This window comes from Cariama cristata, unplaced genomic scaffold, assembly GCF_000690535.1.
Source record: "Cariama cristata isolate BGI_N322 unplaced genomic scaffold, ASM69053v1 scaffold27061, whole genome shotgun sequence".
In the NCBI taxonomy this organism is placed as follows: domain Eukaryota; kingdom Metazoa; phylum Chordata; class Aves; order Cariamiformes; family Cariamidae; genus Cariama; species Cariama cristata.
This window is the reverse complement of record NW_009598050.1, coordinates 6,607-26,286: the sequence shown is the minus strand read 5'-3', so window position 1 is coordinate 26,286 and position 19,680 is coordinate 6,607. Positions and strand designations below refer to the sequence as shown.

General features: G+C 38.7%; 1 protein-coding gene across 1 annotated transcript in view; it reads left to right on the top strand.

The window, feature by feature from the left end:
* Positions 1-19,680, top strand: part of LOC104168534 (serine/threonine-protein phosphatase 4 regulatory subunit 1-like) — a gene marked incomplete at its 3' end in the record, with an annotated part of 33,057 nt that overhangs the window by 7,042 nt on the left and 6,335 nt on the right. The window contains exons 3-8 of the mRNA XM_009709150.1: positions 1,367-1,473; positions 11,985-12,127; positions 13,518-13,664; positions 15,266-15,373; positions 16,110-16,175; positions 18,454-18,612. Of these exons, the coding sequence (XP_009707452.1) occupies positions 1,367-1,473; positions 11,985-12,127; positions 13,518-13,664; positions 15,266-15,373; positions 16,110-16,175; positions 18,454-18,612 (730 nt within the window). The remainder of the gene's footprint in view (positions 1-1,366; positions 1,474-11,984; positions 12,128-13,517; positions 13,665-15,265; positions 15,374-16,109; positions 16,176-18,453; positions 18,613-19,680) is intronic.

The following is a 19,680-nucleotide window of genomic DNA, read 5'->3' as shown; positions in this document are numbered from 1 at the left end:
TGTAATCCAAAACAGTTTAGTTTAAGATAGTTTTGCAAGTGGACAGTGTGAAACATTTAAATTATTGATTTTCAGTTTGAGGAAACAGAAGTATCTGCTTAGCTTTGGGAATTCATGGATACCTACTGCGTTTCTCCAGTTGCATGGAATTGTAAAGTTCTCAAGCTTCCCCTGTACACTAGGAATGTAACCGTCTGTTTCTTACCAGTTTGTGACCATTGCTCCCATTCACTGTTTGTAGTGAACATGATCAAGTTTAGCTATGCTTCTGCTCTTATCTACAGCACTGCTGTTTGTCAACAGTGCTTCTATCTAGGCCACATCCTAACAGTGTTTCCGTCAGTCAGTTGTGGAAATATCTGTCACTTGACACTTTCTGCTTCAGCATTTTGATAACTTGCTCTGGGGCAGTACAAGAGCTAGCAGCGTGTTGGACACTATTCCTTGGCCCATTCTGCTGTTGGGATCATCCTGCTAGCTCTCTGAACTGATGTTCAACCCACGTTGCCCAAAAGGGTGAAAAAAGAGTCATACCATTGCAGGCTGTTGTTAATGAGAAAGGTTGATTACCACACATTGCCAGCTGCATTGTTTAAAAACTCAATGTTTAGGGCTCTACAGGTAACTGATGGGTATGACTTTGTAACATAGGTTGCAAGGGAATGTTAGAGGACAAAAACCCAAATTTGACAATGTCTTGTCACTGACAAATTATCATTTCTTGAGCCTTAGAAGTAGTACTTGAGTTGATTCTGACTTGTTTACTATTTTCTTAATGTTTCATTTTCTACTTTGCTTAATGTACATCCCAGGCACACATGGGCTAGTAGACTTTCTTTTCACGGTATATACCCATTGCTCTGTATAGCATTTGAATGAAGTTCAGCTTCTAAATGTCACTCGGTATGGAAATCTTCAGCTTGAGTGTTCATGTTTTTGTGAAATAAGTTCATAATTCTGTTTGAAACCGTTCTGACAATAGTGGTGTTGTCTTGCTTTGTATGGAACAAGTTAGGGAATTCAGAGGTGAGGATGGAAGGCTGACACTGACTTCCTAAACATTCAGCTCCTGTTTGCCCACTTGACAGATGACTACTGTTTTTTTATCTTTGTGGCTGGTTTCTCTTGTCCTTGTAAAACCAAAGGGATACTTTCAGTGTTACATTTAAAGTTATCTGCTCTTTAAGATTATGCCAGGTATCAGAATCAAGAATTCCCAAAGCAGGACTAAGTAAATTTACTGAGTTAAATGTGAATCTGTGTAGAATTTTACTGTTTGATTTAAGAAACTTGCATGATTGCACAACTTTTTGGCTGTGTATCTGAACACAAATAATGCTAATTTTTAATCTTTCTTGTAAACTAGGCAAATGGTGGCTCGAAGTTTGCTGGACACTTTGAAAGAAGTCAGTGATGATGAGAGAGACTGTATTGCTGTGTTGGAGAGAATCAGCAGATTAGCTGATGATTCAGGTAGGTAGCATTAAACATTTTACTGGGTTATTGAGGGAAAGTCAGAAATGTTGAACCTGTTTTCAGCACAGAGCTGATTTGCTCTTTCTCATCTTCAATATTCAAACTACACTTCTGCAAATGTAATAAAATACTGTAAAATTTCATTTCACTAAATCATCCCCCCAAAGATGAGTTTTTCCTTACTATTTTCCTCAACAGAATTAAGCCCCTTCAAAATGTAGGATTACCGCTTTCCATCAGTACATTTTTGCATAACATTTGTTATGTACTTCGGCTACTCAGCAGATCTACGTGATTATTTTAGATTCGTAGACAAAGATTAATTTCTTGCCTTGAAAAGAATTTTGCAAAACATCTGTGCAAAACTCCCATTAGTTTTGATAGATTTTAAATGCTGACGTTGTTCCCTTGGTCCCTTTTGGGCAACCATTTGTGAAGATAAGAGGCAGCAGGAACTGGTGAGCAAGATGCAGATATAAGTAATGAGTAGAAGGGCTCTGTAGATACAGAGGGGCTTTTGCTTATGAATGTATTGAGACTATGTCTTGGAATAAAAGGCAGAAGCAGGAGAATAGTAAAAAACAGATGTGAAAGAAAAGGAGTGCTTAAAAAGTGTTGGGGGAGTGGAAAATGGTGTGAACAGAGCTGCAACAAAATTCCAGGCTGAAGGTGCTCTAGAAGGAATTAACATAGATTTCGACATAGCTGATACAGTTGAAGCACCAGAAGGAAGAAGGAAGGCTTTAGCAGCAAAACATCAGAGAAGATCTGAAGTTCATTCTTTTGTCATTGTAGGAGTGCTATGGAGAGAAACTTGTATTAAATCTGGTATGAGAAGAAATGTTTCTTCTGTTTGTTGTCTGTTAGTTTTTCTCCTTCTTCCGGAATTGCAGGACATAATGCTTTCCAAGGGTAAAAAGGTATTCTGCTCATTTCTGTTATTCTGTCATTACTGTCTTTGTTTAAAATGCATGTTTTTGTTTTTCTGAGGGAATGTCCTTGTTTAGCCAGGAATAATAGCCTGTTGTAGGCATTACATAATTGTATTGAGTACCTCTCCACGGATTCCTTAAGAGGAAAAAAAAGTCACTATTCATTTAAGATTAAATGTGTCATTAATTGAGAACAGTGGTGTGCTACTGTTTCTAGAGTGCTTTCCTAGCAAAGCTCTGCTTCTGAAATCTGTATATACAGTGCTTGTTTGTGTGATCACGTTGACAGTTTTGAGCATCAGAAATTTTCTGAACCTTCATTTCACGTTTGGAAAATAGGACAGATGTGTGCAGGGAAAAATGACCTTGTGCAGCAGCTTTGTAGCCTTAGGCTTGTCACGGGTGACCAACTGAGTGTGTCAAATTGAAGTCGGTTTGGGTGGAAATGTAATGGAAGCCAAGAGTTGAGCTCAAATCAATTTGTTTCCTTTAACAAGGGTGGAGTACATTCTTAAGTCAGGGTTGATATTTTCTCAGGGTCAGTAAAAGCAGCATTTCAGGCTTTTCCTGAGTAGTAGAAGCTGTCTCAGATCTGCCAAACTAGTAGCACTGGATTCTGCAGCTGCCCCACAAATCAAATTTCTGCAAACTTAACTGTGAGTTTCGTGCCTTGAGCAGTTGCAGTATTGGACTTGGCCTGTTTCTGTAAGACAAATTATTAGAATATCTTTGTGTCTTAAACCATGTGAAAATTCATTAGGGAACTAGATCTGCTTTGTACCTTTTTAATATATGTGCTTGACTGTTACTCAAACTGCAGGACAGTGGTTTTTGTTCACTTTTTGTTTTGGGGTTTTGTTTTGTTGATTTTTTTTTTTTTTAAGGTTGCTATTACTAGACTTGTTTTTCATTTTTCTCTGATGCTTTTTTCCATTTATGATGTTTTCTTCCAATTTGTTCTGTAAAACAAACAAAAAAAACCCCTGAATTTGGAATAAGGAAACATTATAAAACTATCTGTGCATTTTGGCTTGCTTGGCTAGAGGCACATATCTGTATGGTTAGAGCCATCCTGGAGTCAAGCCTTCATGTTTAAATGCATAAATAAATAAACATAAAAACAAACTGTTGGGAAGTCAAACTAAACTGTGTACAGGTCTTCTTGTTTCTAATAGGTGATACTCATTAGTCTTATGCCTTTTTTTTTTTTTTTAACATTTGGAGGTATTTGAATTCCCTTGTCAAATCAAGTCACCGAAAGCGAGGTACTTTTTTTTTCGCAGTAGTTTGTATAATGAGGTTTGAATTGCAGAATGTAGCTGGGGTACACAATATCCATGCTCTCTTTGTGTTACTGCTGGTGTTACCTACAATATAGGTACAGCAGTGAACTAGGAATACCAGCTGTCCTGAAGCTGCCTAAGCAGTCCTCTGTCCTGGTAATAACCTTGCAACTTCACAAGTCCTGTAGTTGGGCTGATGTTTTTCAGATGTGGTCTTTGCTTGAAAAGGAAACAGGTTTATGTTTTTCTTAGGGTTGGATTTGTTTTGGTGTTGTGTGGTGTTTGTTGGTTTTTTTTAATTTGTTTTGTGTAGGGTCTTTTTTTTTAGCATGCGCTGGTTGGTTGGTTTGGTTTTTTTTTTAATAAGCTGAGGCTGCAATGAGACAGCCATTTCTGTGTTTGAAAGCAAGAGAATTTCAAGACAATAATTATTTTTATTGTTCATGTACTGTGATAACACTTTAAGAAGCTTAATGTTATCTCTGTTTTGCTAAACAGTGCATTAATGTGAAATAAAAACTAATCTTTACTAGAAAAAAGATCTGGGTCCAAATATATGATTGTAGGATGGAAGGCACAAAAAATCATGAGGCTATGGTTTGGTATGAGTGACACGGATCTTGATGTACCAACTGGCTAGCCAAAACCTACATTTTTTGAGGCATCATGGCAAAGGCAAATATCAGTTCTAAAACTATTTTTAAAAAAAGATTGACAAAAATTTCTCAAAGAAATAGCTTTTAGTGGGAACTCAGTTGGACTCTTTGAGTAGTGTCTTATTAACATTACTAATTTATGGGAGTTTCTTGGGGGGGCGGGGGGCAGAGAATGAAGTATTGGCTATACCTAAAGAAAGCTAAGTGATGTTTTAACATCTGTCAACAACCAGCATACGGGTTGCGAGTGGACAGACAGTGAGTTGTAGTGAAATGTATTTTGTGAAGGAGAATTCTGGCTACTGTTGCCCAACTGCACATACAACTGATACAAAGCGAGTCTTCTCCTGACAGGGCGATTTGGACTCTTTCTAATGAATTAGTTCCAGGTTACATGTGGTTTTTCAGCCTTAAGATCACTAGCATGTTTCTACTGGGGAAAAAATACCCACTTCAGGTGATATGGGAAAGGAGCTGCTACCAGTGCTGATGGAACACGGGCATTGCTGTGCCCTGCTGTCGCATCCTGCTGTATGGAGCACAGAGTGGCCGTTCCAGTGGGGGAAACCCGTTAGGGGCAGTTGGGGAATAATATGCTGCCTCCAGCCCCCTTACTTGCTGAATTAACTTTTTCTCCAAATCTCAGTTGTTTGGAAGGCTTATTTTCTTCAGTGTTTGTCTTCATTGCTGTAGCTGGGTGTTACTGCTAAGTCTGTGATTTTGCTGTGGGGTTTGTGTTTTTTTCAGTCCTTCTGAACTCTGGACTTCCCTACTGTCTTTGGTAGTGAGTTCCCTAGAGTAGTTACAACTGAGATAACCTTGTATTGCTTTCAAATCTGCTGTTTCAGCACTTTGTAGTTTCTCTGCTTCTTGAGGGATCTTAGGTATGGCTTCCCACTTAGAAGTGTTTATGGTGTCTTTGAACCTATAGAAGCCAAGAAGCAGTTTGGCATAGAAGCTCAGTGTTTGGCAAATGTTAATTTCCCTGTTAGAGGTAAAATGCTTATCTTTGTGTTAAAACAGCTTGGCCTTCTTCATTCTCAAATGTAGACTAGGCACAGACTTATGTGAGCTTGAACAAGGGCCTTATGTCTGTCTTTTTCACTTGAGTAAATCAGTATCATTCAAACTTTTTTTTTTGATACCAGCTTGTGAATTGCTTATATGATACAAGGCTTCCTCATTGTGCTCACAAATACAACTAACTGGCTTTGAAAGTTAGCCTCAGCCAGAATTATTGCATCCTTGGCATTCTGCTCAGTGTGCTTGCAAGGGGCACCAGAAGCTTTGAAACTTATTTTCTGCAGGTTCTTTTAGAGGGAGAGTCTGTATCTTCATTTCTAAAATACAGGTGGTATTTTAGTGTACTATGACACAGATACATATAGGTATCTTTCTAAAGAAATGATGGGGAAAGAGAAAGTGACTTCCTGGAGGATTGGTGCTCATTTGTTTGAATATAACCAACTAGAATTTTTTTTTCTCCCGAATGAAAAGTAGCCTCTTTACTGCATAGAATCAGTTGTGAATGCAGTTTGTAAAACAAACTGATTTTAAAACCAATTAGACTAATTTGTCATTAAGTTTTGAAGCTGTATAATCAGGCTTAAAGTGGATGGCCTCACAACCTTAATTACTTAATAGCGTGCTTAACCTATGTTAGTGCTTAACCTATGCTAGTAAGTCCAATTACTGCTGTTGGTGTAGTGAGAGATGCCAACAATACCTGTCGAATAGCACGTGTTATAGCATTTCATTTAACAAAATCTTCATATGTAAGCAATATTAATGGCAATGCTAATATTTGCCTTTCCCAGCTGTCAGTAGCTCCACTTGTGTTTTCTCCTCTCCTGCATCTTCGTGTTTCAGGATTTTCCATACCTCCTCTCCCACACTAAGAACTTTTTCCTTTGCTTGATGTGATCTCTTTTATCTCTCTATGCATCTGATGAATGACTAACGGTGACTTTACCCTCTCTCTTTACTCTGTATTTCGCTCCTCCTTCTGCCAGTCAGTAATGAAGTCTGTGTCTAGTTAGTAAGAGGAAAGAACCTGACTACTGAAGCGGCACGCACATCAGACACGTCAGTCTTTCTGATGGACTCCTAAGCTAAAAGGGACAGGCTCTGGTTACAATGTATTTTCACTTGCCTAAATTTTATTTTGTCTTCGAAAAAGGAAGGAAAGTCGGAGGAACAGATGAAACAGGAAATGAGAGAAATTGAAAGGGAAAATATGGATGACACTAGAAGGGAAAAAGAGGAGAAGGGAAAATTATATTGGGGAAAAATGGGGATAGATAAAGCTTTAGTTGATAAACTGTAGAATTTATTTAAACTTTGTCTTTGATCATGCAAATGACATTCAGTTTGAGAATAGACGTATATACAAATCCGATACTATTGCCATGCCATTGGCAGATTGGTATCTTAGTATGCTGTGGACCTTATGTTCAGGCTGAATACGGAAATGGGGATCTATACAGTGTTTTCTACGCTGCTTGTTTCTCTCTAGCACATATAAATCAATACCTTCATTTGCCTTTCACTAAAATTTTTTTTTAAAAAGAATGAAACTGTAAATGCAAAACTATGCACTTACACCTTTACTTCTTACTCACAACCCTTAATAAGAACAATTATTAATATTATTAGTATTCGGGTGTACTCAAAACATTCATCAAAATTGTCAGTTAAAGCAGCATTAACATCACCAGTAGCTGTTCTTCATATACACTTTTAAAACACAGAAACCTTACAGCCCCTCACAAATGTAGGGGAAATTGACTGCTGCTTGTATTCCAGAACGGTCATTTTGGGATAATGAAAGCTTTGCAGAATTTCTTCTAAATACTGTATGTTGTTGCAGGGTAAGTTATTGTGAAATAAATCTAGTTGTGAGCTGGCTGTGGAATAATTACTTCATTTATAAATAACTGTTCTGGAGCAATTAGTTGGCATTATACTGTGCAGCTCTGCAGTAACCCCCTTTTAATTTCCAGTATTCAGCTAACAGTGGTGCTTTATTTTCTCATAGCTGAAGTGGAATACAGAGTGAACTGAAGCCTCAGCAGGGCTGGAATAAACATTACACATTTATATAGGAAAGCTAAGTGTATGTGCTAGGAGTAGCTAGATGAGTATGCTGGCACTTTGCTTACAAGAGAGATGGTGTCAAATTCTAGGGGGAAACCTAGATGTTTTTTCATGGGTGAGGAAGGAACAGTTAATTACTTCTATGATTTTGGAGTTAGTTTGGGATGTTGATTTAAATGGTGATTTGTGAAATAGCTAAAACTGAAGGTTGGTGTGTGCAGATCAAAGTCTGACCAGGTTCTGGAGATGTTGATTGGAGTGTGTTCCTGGTTTCATGTGGTCTGGAAATCAAGAGAGGTAGAACTGTGTCATTTTATTCTGGCAACTTCTTTTCAAAGTTATTTCACAAACAGAAGAAATGGAAGTCTATCTTCACTTGCTTCTGTCATTCTCTTAGTTTTTCTTGATTTCTAAAACTCAATTCAGTATACTTTTGTATCTAGCAGCCTTCTAGTACCTAAAGGGGCCGACAAGAAAGCTGGGGAGGGACTTTTTACAAGGGCCTGTAGTGATAGGACAAGGGGCAATGGCTTTAAACTGGAAGGGGGCAGATTTAGATGAGATACAAGGAAGAAATTCTTCATGGTGAGGGTGGTGGGGCACTGGCACAGGTTTCCCAGAGAAGCTGTGCGTGCCCCGTCCCTGGAAGTGTTCCAGGCCAGGTTGGATGGGGCTGTGAGCAACCTGGTCTGGTGGAAGGTGTCCCTGCCCATGGCAGGGGGTTGGAACGGGATGGGCTTTAAGGTCCCTTCCAACCAAACCGTTCTATGATTCTGTGAATACACAAGACCTGATAGAATGAAATAAAGCGCTAATGAATGAGAACAACAACTATAAGTTTGCTTCTGAGATCCAATTTTTTATATTAATATTTATTTTCAAATTTTTTTGTTTTGACAAGTTGCACCTTTTTTTCTAGTAGCCTGCTGCTTTAAAGCATAGACTTGTACCTTCAGGAGATAATTTGAAAAGAGCAGATTTTAAAAGTGCTTCCTCTGCCAAACGTAAAAATTACTGTTCCAGGTGAATGTTATGGAGAACCTAATTGTACACAGTGATTTTCCAGAGTGCCTAAAATAGAAACTTTCAGTCTCGATGTGAAGCAAAATTCTCCACCCAGACTTCGTTTATACTGTGTGAAAGCTTGGTCCTGACAGTATTGTACAGTGCAAAAAAATATGTAATACAGATGTATTCCGCAGCTGGATGAGCTTTTGCTTTAAGAAGCAGTGTGTAATAATTTTAACTGATGCTGCCATGCTTTGTTCACTGTGTTGATGACCAAACCATAAATTTGGTTATAAACAATAGAAAAGTTTAAACTGAAATGGCAGACACTGTCATATATTGAAGCCTGCTGGAATCTGTATTTGGAGCTGCAACCTGTCTAAGCTGAAGACAAAGTGGAGGAACAGATGAAGAGAATGAGCAAGTGCTGTATCTTTTAGTGGAAATTTTTTGGCACTGTTGCTTGGGTGTTTGGGAAACATAATGCACAAGAAAGCTCTACTGTAACCCGATTAGGCTGTATCCAGTACACACTGGAACATATGCTTCAGTGTTTGGAAGAATTGAGCTCTTACTAAATTGGTAAGCTTAAGGTTCAGGTTCTTGCCTAGCAGCAGTAATTCCCCAGAACAGCACAAATGCCTTTTTGATAGTGAATTACGGTGGTGTGTTACACAGCCAGTTACGTACACGGTGCTGGTTTGTTTGTTATTTTGAACTGACCTTACTAAGATCACAGAGCCATGCACTTAGAAGTTAGGGAATGTGAGAACTAAGGGGACTTTACAGTTCTAATTCACTCCTGGGCATGATTTTTTCAAATCTTTAATTGCATCATCTTCTCATCTGTCTCTGTTCCTCACAAAGCCAAAGCTCAGGAGGAAGGGGGCTGACTTCATGTGAGCAGCTCTTCAGTATTGTCAGGCAGTGTGGCCACTCTCTGAAGTGCTGCATAATAGATGAACACCGTTCTGGAGAAAAAGCATCTTATGTTTTTGATACTCATTGCTCTCCTACTGGAGTGCTTCGTAAGGAAATTTATGACTTCAACTTCACCGCAAACCTAGTCAATTTGGGGAAAGAGAGTGTTGCCGTTACTTTACCACTGGGTAGGCAAACTGTAGAGGTATCAAAGTCAAAACAATCTGCCCGTTTTGAGTGCCTAGTGTCTGAAGCTTTATGCGTAGCTCTTGATATGCTTAATACAGAGCTCTTGTTGGCTTTGTTTGCCGTGGTGGTATTTCTTCAGCAGTGAAGACACCGAGTTTGGACTGCAATCAAATGAGTAGTTTTGCAGTTACTCTGTGAAGTGTCTGGCTTGAGCATTTTGTATAGCTTCATGCTAGGCAAAGGAAAAAATTGGGTTTCTCAGCATTTTGCTTCTTTCACTCTATTTTGATGGTAATATCACAGTCAGCAGTCCCAGCATACTCTGTTACCACTTATCACTTGCTTGATTCCATGATCAAATAGTTCTGCTCCTTGAAGGAAATGTGTGACTGCACCTGGAAACCAATCCAAGTGCCACTTCTTGCTGTTTAATCATGCTGCTGTAGGGTGGCAAAAGCGGTGTCAGCCAGATCGCTTATTTGATACGGTTTGTTGTCTAGCTGTCTGAGGAGTTGCTTTGGCATAATGGAAGCTGCAAGTTTGGGAGGGTGGGAACTGCCTGAAGCAAATTTGGAAACGGTTTAAGAAGCACTGGTGGCAAACATGCAGCCTCAGCCAAATTTATCTTCCTTGCTCTCCCTTACCTCTGCACTGCCACCGCCCCCTCTGCCCCAAGTCGTCTTCTGTCTGCTGCAAGAAATGAGGCAGGAGTCCTCAGAAGTGAGAATGAGATCCTAGTGATAAGGGTTGTGACATAAGTCTCTTGTGCCCATAGATCATGTCGTGGGCATGCCTTGAAATAGCAGCCGTATGGGAAAGGTGGGAGTGAGTCCCTCCAGCCCTTACATTGGGCCCTGGTTCCAGTTTCTTGTCCAGCAAGTTCCAGTCTCCCTTCCCTTTTCTCGCTAGTCTTACCTCCTTTGTCACACACCTCTCAGCCCTCCATCCCTCCTTGCCCAGCCTGGTGGTTCCTCACTCTGCTCGGCTCCCCAGCTGCATCCCTTTTCAAAAGAGTTGCCCCTGGGAGAGGGGCTGTGTACCATCTGTCTGCAGTGGTGATGGCTTTCACCATCTCAAAAGGTGCTCAGCGAGGAAGGACTCTGCAATTTCTAGTTGCTGTGCTCTGTCGGCTGCTGGGCGGGCGCAAATGGAGGGTGTTTTCAAGGCCTCTTAGAAGAAGCAGCTAGGCCTTGTCAGGAAAGAGGACCAGAATTCAAAGTAGGAAGAAAATAGATGGTTTTGCTAACTTTAGTTTTCAAAACAGCTGACCTACTTTAGTTGATTTCTTCCTGCCCCAAGTACTATGTGCATTGGCCATGTTAAATACAATGCAAGTTACATGCTTCTGTTTAACAAAAGGTTGTATTTTTAGTGTATCATGTTAATTCCATACCGTTAAGTTTTACCTGAACAATTCATAGGTAAAAATTTAGTCAGGCATGTGTATCCTGTGAACAGTATACATCGTCTTATTTAAAATATTGTAAATCAAATTACTGTAACTTGAGAGTAATTGATGGGTTTTCGTTCTGTGTTTTTATATGTAATCAGTTCTCTAATAGTAACGACAGATGTTGGCAAATTCTGAAAGGACAGAAATACTTAGTTCTAAAACTATATTTTTTTTCCGTGGAAAAGTGGACTATCAGGCATGTGATAATGACCTACTTCTTAAATTGAAGCTGTTTTTTTAATAGTTGAAATTTAATACATGCTTATATTTCTTTTCTTGCGTCTCCTCTCATCCCCCAAATAGATGTGCGTGTTCTGCGGGGATTAGGATTAGTTCAAGCAGTGCACCATTTTCTGAATTTAAAAAGTGGATGAAATATGTTTTAAATAGTCACCAACTTTTGATGAAAAACGTACCTGAAAGGTTTAACAGAAGCAACTGGAAAAATGCAGGACCAATTCCATTTGATGAAAATATCAGTAGCCTTAAAAAGCAAAGAATTAAATGGAGCATCTATGGCTATGGCTGGCTGTCCTCCTCGGTGGGATCTTTCCTGCGTGGGAGGCTGTGGCCAGGAGTCCCCCTCAGTTCGTTTCTTCTCATAGTGGTGCCCATTTTGGGTTGGCTTTCTGCTTAGCAGGCTGCTTTGAAGTAAGTGAGGCTCGTAGGGAGTTCAGACAGATTCTGGTACACATAATGTTTGGTGGCTTGCTCTCTTATACCTCCTCTTGTTTTTTTTACTAAGAATGTGCGAACCGCCTTTTTAGTAGTTTAGCAGTACAGAGTGTAGCTGTACCTGGTTTTGCAAAAAGATGGTGCTTGTCAAAATGAAGCTTGACATAAACATGCTGACATGAACACCTAAGAACATACTTTGTATAGGACTGTAACAAGCTTATTCTGACAGTATCTGGCAGTATGCTGGTAAACATTTATTGTGACTTTTTTGGTTTTATTTTGACCCTGACAGAGCCTACAGTGCGGGCAGAACTGATGGAACAGGTGCCTCATATTGCTATGTTCTGTCAAGAAAACAGACCTTCAATCCCATATGCTTTTTCCAAATACTTACTGCCTATTGTGGTACGATACCTCGCAGACCAGAATAACCAGGTAAGTGTCTTTTACAAATAGTTTATTAGCTAGTTGAATATACCTGGTGTGATGCTAAACTTAAATAATTCAGCATCGTGCAAGTGTGTAGTATTTTGGTGTAAAAAGATTTTGAATGGACATGAAATACATGACACTCTGAACTTTAATTAAAAGAAAATTTCCAACATTTTTTCATCTAAAGTGATCTGTTCTGATTTGGGGCCTTTCATCTGGTGTTGTATTCTTATGGACAAAATCAGTCATTTTGATAAGCTTGCATAATTCGAATTCTGACTAAAAGGAACAGTAGTCATGAAAAACTGACTCCTTGGTATAATTCAAATTTTTTACGCCGTTGTGTACCTTCATGACCAGTTATTTGTATATCAATCCAATAAAACTTTTGGATTGAATTTGTGTGGTTTGTTTCTCTGCATGTATGAGTTAGCTTGCCTAAGGCTTTCTTTAGGCTTATCCACATCATCTCAGACTAGACTAATCCTAGGTGATAGGTTATTTTAAGTATTTTAGGCCTTTGAATTTGTCACTTTTTTTTCCCTTGCATTTTCCAGATTTTCCATAATTAATAATAGGTACCCAAACCTCTCTTTCTTAGTTGTTGTTTTGCTAATTCATGTATAATGCAACAACCATTCTTCTGCTTGATACTCTCTTGCTAGCCGATTCAGCGATTCTTTTCATGGTCTTAACCTCTGTTGATACTCCATAGTTCATTTGGCTGGTTTGCTCCGAAACAAAGATCTCGAAGGTGTTTTCAAAATTGCTGCATTGCAATATGTAGACTCTTGCTGTATGTAATGTTTTCATTTCTGATGAAATTACTTTTTTTCAGAGGCAAGGGTTAGCTGTGTATGAAGTCAATTATTAATGTTTATCTCATTTTTGACAGTCATCTTTTTTTTTCTAGATGGGTCTAAGCAAACTTGTCTCTTGGAGTTTCAAATACATTTGAAATTGACACAGTTATTCATTGTCAGCCACACTTCTTAATCTCAGAAAAAGAGGATTTGTTTAATAAAATTCACATTCCTTAGGACTTTTGTTACTCCCCATTAGTTGTGCTGCTGTTCTTTATGTATTGCATGAGCTTTGCCTTGACAACTTTTTTTGACATTGTCCTGTGTTTTGGGAAGTATGTAGGTGGACACTTTTATAACAGCATTGCCTTAGTTCACAATATGCAGGTGTTCTTGGGTTCAAATATAATTTGTTTCAAACATGAAGCATTTGCAAAAGTGCTTTTGGAGCACTTATCCTCTCGCCGAGTGCAATTAGTATAGGCGTGTGGCAGTATATAGGTACAGCTTGCAAAACACAGGACACATACTTAAAAACTAAAAAACCTCTGTTTGAATTCCTTGGTTCAATTTTTGTCTTTTGATGATAGGTAAGAAAAACAAGCCAGGCAGCATTGTTAGTTCTGTTGGAGCAAGAACTCATAGAGAGGTATGATGTGGAGACCAAAGTATGCCCTGTTCTGATAGATCTGACAGCTCCAGACAGCAACGATGATGTGAAGACAGAAGCCGTGGCTGTAAGTAACAGCAATACCAAATCACACAGTATAAAGTTTGCTTGAGTGCTTGATATTGCAGTGGTGGTGATTTGTTTCCAAGTCGCACATCGATGTGGTATTAAAGAGAAGAAAATTATATTCCTATCCATAAATAATCTGTAACTTTTTCCATGCTGCGTTACAGTCAAGGTTAGATTTAAATTCAATAGCTTATATATACTGTAAAGAAAAACCCAGCTGGAGAAGACAGTGCAGGGGATTAATTTTATTGACTCCTAAAGCACCTGCTATTGTGGGCTTTTTTTTTTCAGATTTGTTTGTTTTATGGAAGTTTAAATAGCATATGTGGAAAATTTCCATCAGTGGAAAATCTTTAATGCTTGAATTCTGTTGGTCTTTGCTGTATGTCTGTTCTCTGTTTTAATTTTGTTTTGTTTTATTGGACAAAATAATAAGCACTTGAGTTGATTAACTCATGGATGGTTGATGGTTTTCTTTTTTGCATTAGACACAACCTTAATAATTAAAAATTATTATGTGTTGAATTAAAATAGTAAGCAAATTAGTAAGTTAATTTAAAAAGGAGAAATGGCAGAAGATGTATACCCTTATATTTCGCTTGAATTTTTGCAATTTATGTTGGTGCTTTTTGCTAGGTGATTTTTTTTTCTTTCTTTTTGCTTGAGAGAGACCTCATTTAATATTTTACTTTCATAATGTGACTGGACTCATAAACTGTAAGCAGACTGGGCACTATTGCATTTGGCAGCAAATTTCTAGTACTTCTTGAAGAAGCTTACAAATACATAAGGGAATAAAATTTAAAGCAAAATTGTTTTACCTGTCTTCATTGTTTTGAAGATATTGAAATTTGACAAAGGTTTCTGTAACTCACCGACCCCCTGGACGTTAGAAAAATAATGATTTGTTATTATAGGAAAAAGAATTTAAATAGTTCTACTGACATGATTAGGAAAGTTAAACATAAAATTCTTTTAGATTACTTTCTTTTTTTGAAAGTTTCAGTAAAAATCAGAACAAAAGAGCAGTTAAAGGGAAAAGTTGTCACTTTCTTTGGTATGGTATGCTTTTTCAGTAGTTCTATGTTAGGGAGTTGCATATGCACAATATGCAGTGTTGCAATTGATTTTTAAATCATACAGAAGTTGAAGTCACTTAAGCGTATTGTCAATAATTTTCTGTTAACTGTAAATATATATATTTGTTAAGTATTGGATTACTGAAAGAATCTTGTCTGGTTTTTCTTTTTTTTTGTGTGTAAGTCTGTTTCGTAAGATATGAGAGTAATTTCTGAGAGTTCAGTTATCTCCATTAGTTAGGAATTTGATTTAGTTTGGTGAAAGACCAATGTCTTCTACAGATGTGTTACATCATCACGGGGGGGAGGGGGTAAGTAAAAAGAAAAAAAAAAAAAGCTTTTTGCAGAAGTGGCCAAACCTTTTCCATTCAAGATAGGGATTTTTTTTTCAATATTTTTCACACTTTTCAATAACATTATGTGCATCAGAATGAAAAGTAAACATAAAAAGCCTCTGCTTAACTGACACGGAATTGTGTGTTGTGCAGGCATCCCTGATTAGTGTCTGTCTTACCCTTAGATAATGTGCAAAATGGCCTCCATGGTGGGAAAGGACATCACGGAAAGACTTGTTCTTCCTAGGTTTTGCGAGATGTGCTGTGACTGCAGAATGTTTCATGTTCGTAAGGTATGAGCTGTCAGATAGCATCTGGTCTGGATTATCTCTGAAAGGAACGTCATGAACTTGGAACTTGCATTTGACTAAATGACTTTTTCCCATTAGATCTCATTTGTGATATGTGTAAGTGAAAGCTATGGGGTTTCGTTGTAGCTCACATTTCCACAGATTTTTATATTTGATGCTGAGTTTTTTTTCCAGAGTCCCTACCTTTATTGTCAGAAACAAAGAAAGAGTCTGCTTGTCCTTATTGTGTAGGTAGCCACGAAAGTGTGAACCAACTGTAACTGATACAGCATCAGCCACCTGAGCTCGTATCTCTGTGCATAGATGGAATTAAAGATGCTCATTAAGATGAAATAAACCAGTACTCCATCATGGTATTTAGGTGCTGAGGCTGTGTTTTGGTTTCACCTCACTGTTGCGTAGCCTGTTTTCCTTGATAACTGCTTGTATTCTTTCATTTGACAGCACTCTGAACGCATTTTATCCTCCTTCCCTTTCGCTTAAGTTCTGGGGTGGTTCTTTCGTGTTTAGAAAAGGCTGTTTAAGCTTGAGGTGAAGAAAACAATTTTAAGTTTTTTTTAAACTGTGGGAACTGATGGAATGGGGAAGTAGCTGATACTGAGTTTGCACTGAGACCTGTTTCTATGGTTTTAAAGGCTGTTTATTTTTTTTCCTTTGATTTTGTTTGCTATATTAAAACTATGGACTTAGTGATTATTTCTTGCATTTTGTCTGCAAGGTATGTGCAGCCAATTTTGGAGATATCTGCAGTGTGGTTGGGCAGCAAGCCACTGAAGAAATGCTGGTAAGCCATTTCTTGAAGGATTTTTCTTTTTAATACAAGTCAGTAGTGGAGCTGGACAAGGTATGGAAGAAGGGCAACTGAAATTATTAGGCAACTGCTACATTCCCTTATTAAGGAGAGACTGAAAAAGTTGTAACTCTTCAGTTTTGCTGACGTGAGGTTGTGATTGACGTTTACAAAACCTTGAAGGCAGTTACTATGAATACAGAACTCTTACTTGCCAAGTCACAGAGTCTAGAGCTAAGGGGTACTCAATTCTAGAACTGGGAGAAGGGTTTAAAGCAGATTGAAGAAAATACCTCGGCCTGTGGAGGCAGAGAGTATTTCCAAGTTCAAAAATACATTAGGCAAGATGTAGGCAGGAGCATGTCTTCTAATGTCCATAAATGCAATGAGAGATTGCAGATACAGGAGGAGTATGGGCAGGTATAGACTGCTGGAAATGGTGACACTTACGTGTTCTCTTTGAACCGCATCACTTAATGTTGCTGTTCATTGATTTACTCTTTTAAAGGCAGTTTTCCTGACTCTAACAAAGCCTCACAGCCCTCTAGAGAAAGGAAGGCAGAGAAAATAAATGAGTCTGGGCAGTAGCAAGTGAAGTAAAGGGAAGAGATACAAATTCAAAATGGAAGAGCAGGGAACTGGACGGAGCAGTGAGCAAAGGATCCTTAACAGTGGCCCCCATTCCCCTGATGTGTCCAGGGGAGCTGGTGGATGTTGCTAGGCTTGGAGATGTGACAGGGCTAGGGAGCAGAAATCGGCCTGAGAGTTGCTGGGACCCTTCTTCAAGCTTTGTCCCCTTGGGATGTGGATGGTGAGCTCCTGGATGGCCAGAGGAGGTTGATGAGTCAGTGCCATGAATTAGGGAGCGACTGACATGGAGAGAGTATAAATGCAGGCACAACTTCAACAAGAGGCTCTGCAGCCTTTTGCAGATGTGGTATTGGGACAGGAAGGCCTCGGGTGACCCTCGGGGCATTTCCTGTGTTCTTGCGGCATTTACTGGATTTTTCCTAGGTACTGTGTGATTCAAGCCATTTGATAATGAAGTATTGTGCAGATTTACATCCCGCATGTTTCTTAATTGGGGATGCAAACTGATATCTCACACAAATGCCCTCTTAGTGATACATGTCATGAATTTGGATTAAAACTTTGTAGAGGGTGCAATTAGACTATGAAATAAAAGGTGATGGTTATTTTATGTGAAAGCAGTAACATGTGGCTGGACAGTTGGGGATCTCTTTCCATAACAGAAAATGCCATTTTCTGCTCTTTTTGGATTATAAAAAAGAAAAGGCAAAACCCTGAATGGCTTTAGATAAAACTTCATTTTGTAATATAAATGCTTTTTTGAAATCAGAAGCAAAGTCCAGAAAACTTTGCTGCAGAAAGTAGGAACAGCTGAACACCAGTAACTGAGAACAGTGCTGTAGCAACAGTCATTGTATTACTTGCCTCTTACCACTCTGCCTGTTGCAATTGAAGGCAGCCATGCGATGATCTGCATGTCTTTGCTTCACTGGCCCTCTGTACACCGTGTCGTCCTTACCATTACCGCTTCCAAACAACCCGAGCACCTGAGCAACTTCAAAATGCTCTAGTTTCATGAGTAAAACCACTGCTCTGTTCAAACCTGTTTTCTCTTGCACCAAACGCAGTGCTTATCTCATTCCCCTTTTCCTCTATGCAGTTCAGGTCCTGCTTTGTAGGGTAAGCGCTGATAGATAATCATACATCTAACAAAGAGAAGTTTAGGTGGAAAAGAAAGGTTTTCTTTCTTTCTGAAGTTGCTCTTCCTTTGCATTTCAGTGAGAATCTTACAAAAATCTGAAGTGATCTCTAATAGGTAAAATGTTAATGCACCAGTATTATTTATGGTTTTGTTCCTTTCAAAGTTACCTGCTTTAAAAGAATGGTTTAGAGATAAGGTTTTGTCTTATCTCCAAGCCCAGAAAACCTATCATATTTTTCGAGTTGGGTTTTTTGGGTTTGATTTTTTTAAATATATAAATCAGGTTAGAAAGTTAGTACTTTCTTGCTGTTCTTCAGATAGGTGAACTTTCCTTATCTGTATCTGTAAGTGACACGAGAGCAACTGATTAGAACGGTGGTGCTGCTGAATGTGTGTTCTTTGTCTTGCAAATGTTAAACTAATGCATCTGAGTATGAGGGCAGAGAACCAGGTGAAGGAAATGAATATGAAAAAAGCACTTGCTTTGAAACAAGTACTGCCTGTTAAGACTTGCAAACTTACTTACTGTGTTCTTCACAGCTGCCGAGGTTTTTCCAGCTCTGCTCTGATAATGTGTGGGGAGTTAGGAAAGCCTGTGCTGAATGCTTCATGGCAGTTTCTTGTGCAACATCACAGGAAGTCCGGAGGACGAAATTGTCAACCCTTTTTATTAATTTGATTAGTGATCCTTCACGATGGGTAAGAATTGCTTTTTCTTTCTCAAATAGCTGTCATATTTAAGGGATTTTGCTGCAATACTCCATATACAACTTCTCCCCATAGGTGTGGATGACATAACTTGTTTGGCGTACCTCAAGCAAAATTCTTCTTAGATTGGTTAGTTTATCAGTGGGTTTAGAGAATCCCTCATGTTCTCACTGCAGCACGTAAGAAAAACTGTGTCAGTGAGATAGCTTTTCTTCACTACAGAACTGCCTGTAACTTAATATTGCTGAAAATCATTAACAAAACTGGACAGTTAGATGTGATTTATTTATATTTCTTCAGGTTCCCTACCACTACCTCCTTTTGGGGGGGCGGGGGGGAGGGAGTGGGACAGTGGAGTGGGGTGGTGGTGTTTGTTATTGGTTTGGGGTTTGTTTGGTTTTGGTTTGTGTGAGTTTTGGTGGGGGAAGGGGGGGATATTTTTGTCTTTAAGATCTACTCTTCAAACCTTGTTGTTATTGAGCAGACTACTTCTGAGAGCCAAAAGTAGACCTTTTGCATAGGAGCATGACCTCTTGGATCCTGGAAGGCTGTGCAAGTTGTAGCCCAGTAGAATTAATCAAATAATAAAAGTTGAGGTAGATAATTGTTGAGAAGGGGAGAATAAATAGTAGGAGAAAGGAGGAGCAAATGGACAACATAGCCAAATAGGAAAGGGAAAGAAATGCAGAGCTTATCATCAGTCAAACTTACGGTAGTGAAATGTCTGTTTACCGCACATAATTTTTTCCTTTCAAGTGGTTAAAATTCTCAGCTGGGCTTTCAAATTTACCTGCTTCTACTATCTAAATAATTGTGATTTCTTTGGTTGTGGGGGATAGGCCTGTCAACTTAGTTACCTGTGATTTAACTGTTTTTACCCTGCTTTTTCTTAACTTTTTTTTTACTGAGCACTTTATATATACAGCTAGCTGACTTTTTTCAGACAAAAGCCTCTGCTGTTGCTTACCTCAGTAGGATTATGACCCTTCCAATTCCTAGTAGCAGGCATTTATGTTTTATAGGACCACAAGATTTTTTTATATATAAATTTTTTTTTTT